This window comes from Hyaena hyaena, unplaced genomic scaffold (genome assembly GCF_003009895.1).
Source record: "Hyaena hyaena isolate Hyena2069 unplaced genomic scaffold, ASM300989v1 scaffold_1447, whole genome shotgun sequence".
Lineage (NCBI taxonomy): Eukaryota > Metazoa > Chordata > Mammalia > Carnivora > Hyaenidae > Hyaena > Hyaena hyaena.
This window is the reverse complement of record NW_024082080.1, coordinates 333,342-344,906: the sequence shown is the minus strand read 5'-3', so window position 1 is coordinate 344,906 and position 11,565 is coordinate 333,342. Positions and strand designations below refer to the sequence as shown.

Here is an 11,565-nt window from a genome sequence, read left to right as displayed (position 1 = left end):
GAGAGGGAGACACAGAATCTGAAGCAGGCTCCAGGTTCTGAGCTAGCTGTCAGCAAAGAGCCCGATGTAGGGCTCGAACCCATGAACCATGAGATCATGACCTGAGCTAAAGTCAGATGCTTAGCCGACTGAGCCACCCAGGCACCCTGATTTTCAGCATTCTTAATGTGGGTTGTAGAATTCATGGAGTGTTATTGATCAGTTTTCTATTTTTGTTTTCTCCACTGGTAGTTTACACCTTAAAATTAGAAGGATGCTCTATTAGAGCAGGAACTTGATCTGTTTTGTTCACTTCTGTATCCTCAATATGTGGAACTTAATACCTGCCACTTAGAACATACTCGGTGATTGCTGAATGAGTGTATGAAAACCTTGGCAGGTTGGACTGTCCTTGACAAACACCCACAGTATTCATAATCATGGCATCTAATACAATGTTAATTTGACCCATCATAATGTAATAATTAAGGCAAATATGTGATAGAAATAACATTTTGAAATCATCTAACTACATGTTTTGTCTCACCATTACTTTACTGTAGCCCTTTGAAAAATCAAGAATGCATTCTCACGTCCAGGAAATAGTTCATGTAGATAACAGGAAAGGTAAAGACACAGGAATGTTTACAAACCCAGAGTAGTCTTTTGTTATCACAGGACTGAACATAATACCTGGCATATAGTATAGACTCAGTGAGTGTTTATTCAGTTTAACTTAATTGAATTGAAAGGACTTGCCAGGAGGGGGAAAATGCAGTATAAAAAATGCTTTCCTTAAGCTCTTTTGTTTAAGCACACTATTCTCTGTCTCACAGGTTTGGTTAGATATTTCATTCTTCATTATTTATTGCTGGTCCTGTACTCTGATGGGGTCATGTACTTCATCTTGTCTCACTACTAAATTGTAAATTCTTTTCGGATAAACTGCATCTCCGCCTTCTCTGTGCCCCTTCCAGAGATTACCCCCAAGTGCTGACCTTCCTTGTCCCAGAGCTGTTGGCTTCTGTGTGGTGTCACTAGCCAGCTTATCTGTGTGGGGCTTTTCTTGGGGATGGAAATACTACAGTGGGGTTTTTTACTCTTTTTAGTAGGTGGTCTCCACTAAAATTATATTTAAATGGCACCCGGCCAAGTAAATATTTAATTTTGTAAGTTATTACTTCTTCTGGATAAGTTAGCACATTAGGTACTTCAGGTGGGGCAGGTGGGAAAAGTCAAAGCCTTGAGTGCTCTGGGAAGGTGGGTCTGAGGGCAAGGCTAAGGCTGTGTGAGTTTCCAGGAAGGGATTTGTGGAGGGTGAGGAATATTTGATCTGGTGGTAGATTGAAGGAGGTTTGTGTGAACAGTTTGTGTTTAAACTATAACTTTAAGATAGGCAGTATACTGTCAGTTAGAACTGATTTTAGCAGAATGGTTAGCATTCTTTGGTAGTGAAGTTTATTTCATATATAATCTCTGATTTTAACCTTAATATTTCATGCACTTCTTCCTTTTGATTCTTTCCATTCAGAAACATCACTGAGCTAAACTGAGATCACTATGCTCTTCCATATGTGTTCAACTTGTAAACATTTGGAGTATCATTTTTCCTGACTGTCTGCAGTGTAGGGATTTTTTTCTCTGTGTCTAAAGTAGCAGTTTCCTCATGCTTGACTTCAGAGTTTAAGTTTGGGTGATATTGCAGGTTTAATTTGCTTGACTTGTGAGAATGCTGCCTTTTCCCATTTTTTGTTCCCTGAAAAGTGAGTTCTCTTGCCAAAACACATATTGTAATTGTCCTATTTCTCTTCAGGATCTGGGGCTGCTCTTTTAAACCTGTGCATAGGATATAGCTGGCAGTTCCTTGTACCTTTGTGTTCTGCCATTGTGCATATTTAAATCAGTGCCAGATAAACTGGGTTCTGTGGTTAGCCCAACCTTCACATTAAGTTACTCTGAGAGATCTGGCTTTCAGATATGTCCTGTGCCAAGTTAACCTGTTGGCCTGTACGTGGCAAAAGTTTTATTACTTTCCCTTCTATGGTTAGAAAACATGAACCTGGGTTAGGATTGGAGAAAATGCAAACCAGCATGTTGTTAAAGGCTTTTTCTGAGTAATGTCCTGGCAGCTCATGAAAGTGTTGCGCTCTAATGTAGCAACATCTGGGCATGCTTTCAGATGAAAATTAGCTGATGATCTGTGTTGTCCCCGGCAGTGCTACATGTACTCTTGCAGAAGAAATTTCCTTGATATTTCTTTGTGTAGAGATTCCTGGCTATCTCATTCAGGATCTAGATCCTAAAGTTTAAATTCTAGGGAGAACTTGAGAAAGATACGTGAACCCAGCTTTAAGGACTTCTGGATTTTCCTCTGTGTTGTCAAACTCTGATTTGAAGACTCCTCCGAGTACTCGGATTTGAGTACTCCTCTGGGTAGAGATGATACCTGGCCTGTCAGTCACATAGGAAACCACCTCTGACATGAGCTAGTGTTCTAGTCAGACCTACAGTTGTGACTTGACCATAAAGGAAACCTGCAGTAACCTCTTCCTGTATCACACTTGGTAGGGACAGTGTAAAACACGATTCCTGCTGTTTGGGTTCTGCACGGGAGAACAGGCAGTCATCCTCCCCTGCCCCCTGTCACCCTGGTCTGTAGTATATGGACATGGTGGCTCCTGGCAGGACAAAGGCACCTCCACTCAGGGGTCTCTCACGGCCCATAGTCTTTCGTCATGAGTTCCGTATAGCACGTGGCCAGTGCCAGTGGGGAGACTCATCTTGCTGGCTGTGTGTGAGTCCCCTCTGACTGGTGGGAAAGGGGTGCACAGCCACAGCCAAGAGAGCCTCAGGGCATCTGCTGGGAACACCTCCTCAACATCTCCTGGCTGTAGAAATAGTACAGGCACCTAGAGGATAATGAAGGTTTGAAGTCATTTTTCACAAGTTGTTTTAAAGCCTAAGTGTTTGAAATTACAAAACTTAAAAAAAAATTAATAAAAAACTAGGCTTAATGCAGGAAACTTAGAAAACATGGAAAAGCAAAAAAAAAAAAAAAAAAAAAAAAAAAAAAAGAAAAAAAAAAAAAAAAGGGGCAACTGGGTGGCTCAAGTCCGTTGAGCGTCGGACTTTGGCTCAGGTCATGATCTCACAGTTCGTGGGTTTGAGCCCTGCGTCGGGCTCTGTGCTGACTGCCAGCTCAGAGCCTGGAACCTGCTTCAGATTCTGTGTCTCCCTCTCTCTCTGACCCTCCCCTGCTCCTGCTGTCTCTCTCTCTCTTTCTCTCGGGGGTGGGGAGGGAGAAAGAAAAACATTTAAAAAAAAAAAAAAGAAAAAGGGCTTAATTACATTATTCAAAGGTAACCAATATTAGTGTATATTCTTTTAATGTGTATTCTACACGAATGCATATACCCCCACCCAGATGATATCTTGCTGCTTTCTTCACCTAATGACATATGGTATTGCTATTTCAACATGAATGAAATATTCATCACATTTTTTTAAATTATGAAATGTTCTTTTTTATTGAAGTATAGTTGGCCTAGAAAATATAGTTGCCAGTGTACAACATAGTGATTTGACAGTTCTGTACATTATGCTGTGCTCCCCATAATGAGTTTTTATGGTGGCATAGCATTCCGTCATCTGGGGCACACTGTTACTTCCTAGAACAAATGCCCTGTCATTGGCAGCCCTCTCTCATAATCTGTGAATGTCTCCCTTCTTAGCAATTTCTAGGGTTTGTGATTATTATAGCATCGAATCCTGATCTCTAGGGATCGTCTTCCAGGACATTCCTGAATTTAAAAAAAAATTTTTTTTAATGTTTTTATTTTTGAGAGAGAGAGAGAGAGTGTGTGTGTGTCTGAGCAGGGAAGGGGCAGAGAGGGTGAGACACAGAACCCTGCTGTATCAATACAGAGCTTGACATGGGGCTTGAACGAGATGTGGTTCATGACAGTGTATAATCAACTGAGCCACCCAGGTGCCCCCATTCTTGAATTTTAAAGCAGCCCCTCAATTCACTAAGAAATGGCAGTCATATATTATTTTGGCTCTACTGTTGGCTTAAAACAGAAAAGCTTTACACTTTTTGCTTGTGGTGAAGTGAGTCTGAAAGAGAACCGGTCTGCATAGGATGGCCTGTATCTATTTTTCAAATGTCTAGATTAAAAATCTGTCATTAGAGAGTCTTCCCATCACCACACCCCTGCAAACAAAACCAACCAAACAAACAAACAAACCTAGTCTGGTAGATGAGTCTGAAATGGGTACTAAGGGAACAAACCAAGAGGTTGCAGTGCTGGCACCGTCCAAAGCTGGGGAATCAGGTGCTTGCTTCTGCTCCACACCAGCATGGAACACCACAGGCAAATTGTTTTTCAGATGATATTTTTCTCTGGGGACTATAAATTAAGGTTTTGGAAATTGACAGCATCCATTATGGTTGGAATTATGTATATGCCCTCAGTTTTCATATGCTGAAGTCTTCAAAAAAAATAATTCTGAGTAGCACATTTGTTATTTGACCTTTCTAGAACAAAATTCTACTTGAGCAGGAAATCTCTCATAAAAACTCATTTTTACCAGGAGGTTTCTGGCCTAATTTTATCTAGTTCAAACTGAGGCAAATAGGAGAAATTGTCTTTTTTGCCATTCTTTCTCCTTCCATAGCATTTAGCAATGATAGTACTACACTATGTTGATAATTTCAGTGGTTGTCACAGAAGAAGGACCAGATAATTAAAATAGCATTTAAGATTCAATTTGTGTTTCTTTAATCAAGCACCCAGTGAGAGGTCAGGAGCTATAGTCCAGTAAGCGATTGGCTGATGTGGGGAAGATTGCCTCACTTTAGAGGTTTGCTGAGGTGAGTCTCTGTGGATGAGTGATTAGTAGGTGTTGCTTCGTGTGTATATGACTGTCCTTTATTTTTTTTTTTTTGTTTTTGACTTGATTAGCTATTAAAACTAAGGATAGATACCATCTATTTTTATTGGTGTTGATTAGTTTTCTTTGCAAATTTATTGAAATAATTGAACTCAAAATAGTTTTCACTCTGATTGCAGAGAAGGTTGACTACTGGAGACTGGAATCTTAGGTCCCACCTGGAGGAGCCAGCAGCTGCTGTGTCCTAGCCCATTGTGACCATTGGGGTGGGAGCCAGTGTTGCCAAATGATCTGATTTCCCAAGAGAGGCTGGAAATACAGATTTTTTTTTCTTTGTGGTGTATGTTTGAAATATAAAAATCATTTTATGTTGGCCCAAATTAAAAAGAAATGTATGGATCAAACGAAACATATCTATGGCCCCAGATTATGCCCACAGATGGTTAATCTGTGGCCTCTACTCTGAAGGATAAGTTTTGCCCTTTTAGAAAATACCTGTTAATTAAGCAGAGTTTGTGGATGCTGATTTGGCTGAGATAATTCTATTTCAGTCAACAAGGAAATACCACTCACATAACTGCAGATTTTAGGTGAGTCCGTTGTAGCACATAATTCTCCGTCAGTGGCATAACGATCTTGCTGTCTATAGTATCCTGGACACAGAGCAAACTTTTAAAAAGAAAATGGATTTTAGGCCAGCATATCTCCTAGCAAGTGTTTAATTTTTATGTGTGACTTTCTCAAATTTCTAAATAGCAGTGTTCTCAGTTGAACCTAGAAGAATCTATTAACACAATAACTGGAGGGTTTTTTTAAAATACATTCTTGAACATATTAGCAATTTAAGGTTAAAAAAAAACCCTGAAAATTAATCTTGACTCCCCTTAGTTATCAAATGAATTTTGACGTATTTTCTTTTTCTTTCTTTAAAGATTTGAACATGGAATTCAATCCGTCAGACCATCCTCGGGCCAGCACAATATTCCTCAGTAAATCTCAGACAGACGGTAGGTTACTAATTTATTTGTGTTTCTTGGAAAAAAAAGAAAAAAGGCTCATGTTGGTAACCTAAGTCTTGATTTTCCACTAGATGTGATTTTCAGGATAAAAATAGAATCCCCTTTAGTAATCCCAAAGTGTATTGTTTGATGGTGTTCTCTTAGGGCTTCTTTCTTTTGTAGTAAGTTATATTTTTAGAATTTCCTATTTGAAGCAACTATCCTCATTTTGCCATTCTGCTGGATTATTTCTGTCTACAACTCTTTAGAAGCAGCTTTTATACTCGAGTCAGACATTTTCCTTTAAGAATTGATATTTGCATAAAACTCTAAAGATGGGAAGTATTTGTTTTAGTTTCTTTAGTTTGCTAAAGAAAGCAAAATATAATTCTTAAATATAAGCACTAATATCTCTGTTGTGCCATTTGAGAGCTGAATTGAACCTGTATACTAAAGGTAGGTGTGTTCTTTTTGCTAAACATCTACTAATCAGCTTATTCTGAGATCTTTGTTGTTTGTCCCAGGTATTTGTGGAATTTCTATTAGGAATTTTTCTCTCTTTTTCAGCCCCTAACTTATCTCACTGTTCCCTGGCTCTTGGCTATAAAGGACAGATAAAAGTTATACAGTATAGTGAACATGAATCTTCTCAGTTGGTTTCCTGTAAAAGAAGAGCAGGAGAAATTTGTTAAATGACAATGTAGTGACCAGGATGTTACATTACAATGTTAGAGTCCTATGTGATTCAATCTGTAAATCACTAAGCTAAGCTCGAACTTAGAGAAAATCCGAAATTGACTAGAAAATAATCAAACATATGTAAGACAGAGACTTCACTTATAAGAACTAATAACTTTTCCATAATGGTTAGATGACAATTTTGACATGGCATAATGCTGAAGTAATATTGGTGATCTTTACTTAAGGGGGCCACTGACTTGATCTGAAAGAAAAATGTATTTACAAAACAATCAGTGTTTCAAAGTGTAAGAATAATCATTCCGGGTATCAAATACCTCTGAAATAAGTTTTGACTATATTGGGTAAAAACAAAGCTGAACATTTTTCTCTTGGCCTGGTAAAGTGGGAAGCCATTGGGTGGTAGGATATTACAGGGGAAGAAAAGTGACAGTGGGAACAATCTGTTTGGGGCAGATTGTTTGGGACAATGTTTGGGACAATGAGAATCTAATACAATTTTTTTGCACTCAATGATGCAAGGTTGGCATACTTTCAGGTTTGGTTCCTGTTTCTTGTGACTTCAGAGTATAGACCAACATCATTCAAAATATTTTCTAACTAGATTCAGATGGAATTGCAAAAGAGCCTCCAAATAGATGACATATACCTGGATTGTCATGGTAAAATGAAATGAGGTTTTCTGACGTAACAAAAGGATTGCTCAGAAAGGAGTTGGGGGGAAGTGTATCTTCCCTCTTCACCTTAACTGTAGGTCTCATTGCCCCTGCCTCTTCTGGAACATCAGGGTATTGGTTACTCTGACCCTTCTGTTTAATCCTTCAATTTCTCCTTAAATGGTGGATCTTTCCATTCAACATGTAAACCTACTTGAGTCACACAGGAAACACAAGAAAAGGAAAAATAATCAATAGCCTCTCCCTGAAGTTTTCCTCTCTACTTCTCAGTTGAGTGAAAGCTTCTGTACCATCTCTGCTTCTCTCAGCATTCTCTTTTCCACTGGGATCTTCCCACCAATGCTGTTCTGTGGAGTGTGTGTTGGAAGGTTGCTTGGGGACATTGTAGCTTCTGTTAGCTCTTTTGATCTTTTGTATGGCATTTGCTGCCTTTCTCCTTAAAACTCCTCCTTTTTAAATATAAAAGGCCAATTTGTTGAAAACAAGTCCCTCTAACAAACAATTGCCTTATAAATAATTGAAAGAAATAGGTTTTAAATATAGGTAAATTTGGTAACTTTAGTAAGTTAATTTTTTGGTGAATTGATTTTCAGTTAGAGAACTATTTTGGGAAATTGGTCCTGAGAAACCCTCCCTTTCTTTAAGGTCCTTCTCAGGCATCTTGTCCATTCATCCCTTTAATGTTGGTATTTTCTAGGTTTCTGTGCTTTATTATACCCTCTTGTCTTCTGGGTTTGTGCATAGTTCCTTGTGGTATCCATTTCAACTATAATGTTTAGCCAGATTTTTCTCTACTGTGTTCAAATCCCTTGTGTCCATCTGCCTGCTGGTTATCTTTGTATCTGCCTCTAATTCAGTATGTCCCAATCAGAACTTAGTTAACACCCTGCATTTTGTATTCTACTCAGGTCCCCAAGCCAGGGAGGCCTTGAATTTTCCTAGACTCCCCCTTCTTCCCACGTCTCACTTGCTAGCAGTAGTGCTGGAGTGGACTCACCCTGACTTGCAGGAGCCGGTTGTGCACATGGCTTCCCAGTTCCAAGTTCAGTGACGCCATCTTGGAAGTTTGAAAATAGCTGCAGTGGGAGTTTTTACACCATAGAAATTGGCAAATGCTACAAAGCAGGGCATTTTTTTAAGGCAGCTGTTAAACTTTTACCAGCACATCATTGTAGCCAGGTGATCAAAGGTATGTTAATTTTTACCTCTTAGATGTCCCTTGGATCTGACTACTCTTTACCATTCCCATTGCTGCCACCTCCGTTGAGCCTCATATTTTCTTATTTGAATTACCCAGCAGCCTCTGGACTGGCCTTTGACCTTACCCCTTTCCAGCCCTATGTCTCTACTACGGCTAGGTGAAAAGATTTTCTGTAAATTGGATCTGATTATGTCACTTGCTGGTTTAAATTTTTTCAGTGGCTCCTCAGTTACCTTAGATTTAAATTTCAGACACCGTAGTGTTCTAATAGACAGGGCCCTTCACGATCCATCCTCTGCCTGCCTTCTCAGCCCACTTCCTTCTTTCGAATCTCTGTGCTTCAGCCATATGGAATCCCTTGCATTGCCGCTGGTTTGCCAGTGCTCTCATGTGCCTTTGCAGTTACCTGGAGTTCTCCTTCTGTTTTCTATACAGCTCATTTCTTCATTCTCTAAGCCTCATTTCAGCTATCACTTCTTCCCTGAAGATGTCCTTGACCCCTCGGGCTAGTTTAAGTGGGCCTTTGGTGAGCTCATGCTATAGTATGTGAATGCTTTCTTCATAGTCTGAACCGTGGTATTTGGTGTTGTCTGTGTTGCCAAATAGCTCTTAGAGGGAAAGGAACATGTGATAATGGACCTCAGTATTCCCTGTGTGCCCTGCTCTGCCTGGTACAGAGGATGTGTTCAATTCAGATGATTGAAAGAAGGAAACAAATGACACAGCCACAAGACATTTTTGATATGCTTGTGATCTTTCTTTACTTGCACAGACTTAGGTTTTCTTTATAAGACTCCCATACTTTTTTTTTTCAATTTAAAACATTTTTTAATTTTAGAGAGAGTATGAGCAGGGGAGAAGGGCGAGGGGGAGAAAGAGAGAGAGAGAGAGAGAGAGAGAGAGAGAGAAAGAATACCATAAGCAGGCTCCATGCTAAGTATGGAGCCCAACACAGGGCTCAATACCACAACCCTAGGATCATGACCAGAGCTGAAACCAAGAGTTGGAGGCTTACCAAACTGAGCCATCCAGGCGTCCTAAAACTCTCATACTTTTTCTTCTTTTTTAAAAATATTTATTTTTTAATGTTTTTTTTTTTTTTTAAATTTCTTTTTGAGAGGGAGAGAGATAGAGACAGCTTGAGCAGGGGAGGGTCAGAGAGAGAGGGAGACACAGAATCCGAAGTAGGCTCCAGGCTCTGAGCCAGCTGTCAGCACAGAGCCAGACGTGGTGCTCAATCCCATGAACCGTGAGATCATGACCTGAGCCAAAGTCAGACGCCTAACCGACTGAGCCACCCAGGCACCCCTTTAATGTTTATTTTCGAGAGAGACAGACAGACAGAGTGAGATGGGAGAGGCAGAGAGAGAGAGAGGGAGACATAGGATCAGAAGCAGGCTCCAGGCTCCGAGCTGTCAGCACAGAGTGCCATACGGGGCTCGAATCCATGAACTGTGAGACGGTGAGCTGAGCCCAAGTTGGATGCTTAACCCACTGAGCCACCCAGGCACCCGTAGACCCTTGTACTTCTAAAGAGTATTAGAGCAGTCCAAAATTGTGGGTCCCACCTATACCAATTTATTTTTTTTAATATTTTTAATTTATTTCTGAGAGAGAGAGAGACAGTGTGAGCAGGGGAGGATCAGAGAGAGAAGGAGACACAGAATTAGAAGCAGGCTCCAGGCTCTGAGCTAGCTGTCAGCACAGAGCCTGATGCGGGGCTCAAACCCATGAACCATGAGATCATGACCCGAACCTAAGTCAGACGCTCAACCTACTGAGCCACCCAGGTGGCCCCCAATTTATTTTAAATTGGAAGAAATGTCATAATCTGAAATTATAAGGCACACAGCACTCTTTAGATTCCTTTCTTTAGAATCTGGTAATCCTCCCTTTCTTCTTGAGGTTGATGTACTCCTTTAGTAGTTTGGACCATGTTTGTGGGTAGGAGGCTGTTGGTGGGGTGATTGCAGTTATGTTAGGTCACCTCCTGCCTAGGCCCTCAGCCAGGTAAGTGTTCTTTTGCCTTTGCAGCTCTCTGCTGTACAGACCCGTCATCCTCTTTTCTTCTCCAGCACTCGGTGGTCTGATGAGCACACCCTGTCTGCCATGCTCTCCACTGGCCAGCTGTCTGCTTTAGGTGGTGCATGTGTTAAGTCACTAGGAGTTAGATTAGAATCTTCTAAATTCTTTTCCCTGTGATATCAAAGAGATTTAGGCTGGCCTTGGATCCTTTTCTCAGTGTTAAAAATGGAGACTGGAAAGTTTATCATAACAGAATGATAATGGAACGCTTGCCTAATTAGATCTCCGCCAGCTGGCTGAAGTTAGGGATATTCTGTCCAAAGCCAGTCTGACTGCTCACTCAATCTTTTCTTCACACAAATGGGATGTCATTGCAGAATATCTTATGAGAGCCACTCAACAAAGAAGGGACCAGGAGTTCCTCTCAGGAGCAGGTGGGGTCCTGGGGAGTCACCAAGTGAGAGAGAAATTAGTTAGCTTGGCCTATCTTCGTTTTCCATGCTCTTATTTCAGCTTGTGGGGAAGAATTAGAGTTCCTAGTAGCTTTCCCTTTTCTATGCTATTTTAATTCATTGTTTCAATTCATTGCCTACTCTTAAGTACTAAGAGAAAGCAGCCAAATCACATCTTTTTATTTTAACTAGGTATGGTTTATAGAGGTTCTTTTGCCTTAAAAAAGAATTTGTACAAAAATAAAAACTTATGTGTCTGTGCTTATGTGTGTGTGTGCGCATGTAATCTGTGTTCAAGAATTTCTCGAAATAATTAAAGGAATAAAATCCGCTGTCTATTGAGTGATTTGAAGCCAAACTAAAGGTGTTAAAATTTAGAAATAAAAATATGAGCCATGGTTTTTTGCACATTCTTTCAGAAATACTGAAATTGAAAAAATTGTTTGGTGGCCTTCCTTTGTTTGGGGTCATGTTTTTGTTCCTGGGCAGGGTTGAACTTCTCTGTCATGAGGGGACCAACCTTTTTGTACTCCTTTTATCTGGCATTTAGAAGCAGCCGACCCTGTGCCCTGCTGAGAATCTCTTCCATCTGAGCGTTCCCATGACCTTTCTGTTGTCACCTTTCCTACATGTCCCCAGTT

At 40.3% G+C, this 11,565-nt stretch overlaps 1 protein-coding gene across 1 annotated transcript in view; it reads left to right on the top strand.

The window, feature by feature from the left end:
* Positions 1–5,806: 5,806 nt before the first annotated feature.
* Positions 5,807–11,565, top strand: part of CCNY (cyclin Y) — an 81,520-nt gene continuing 75,761 nt past the window's right edge. The window contains exon 1 of the mRNA XM_039223799.1: positions 5,807–5,879. Within this exon, the coding sequence (XP_039079730.1) occupies positions 5,813–5,879 (67 nt within the window). The 5' untranslated portion in view covers positions 5,807–5,812. The remainder of the gene's footprint in view (positions 5,880–11,565) is intronic.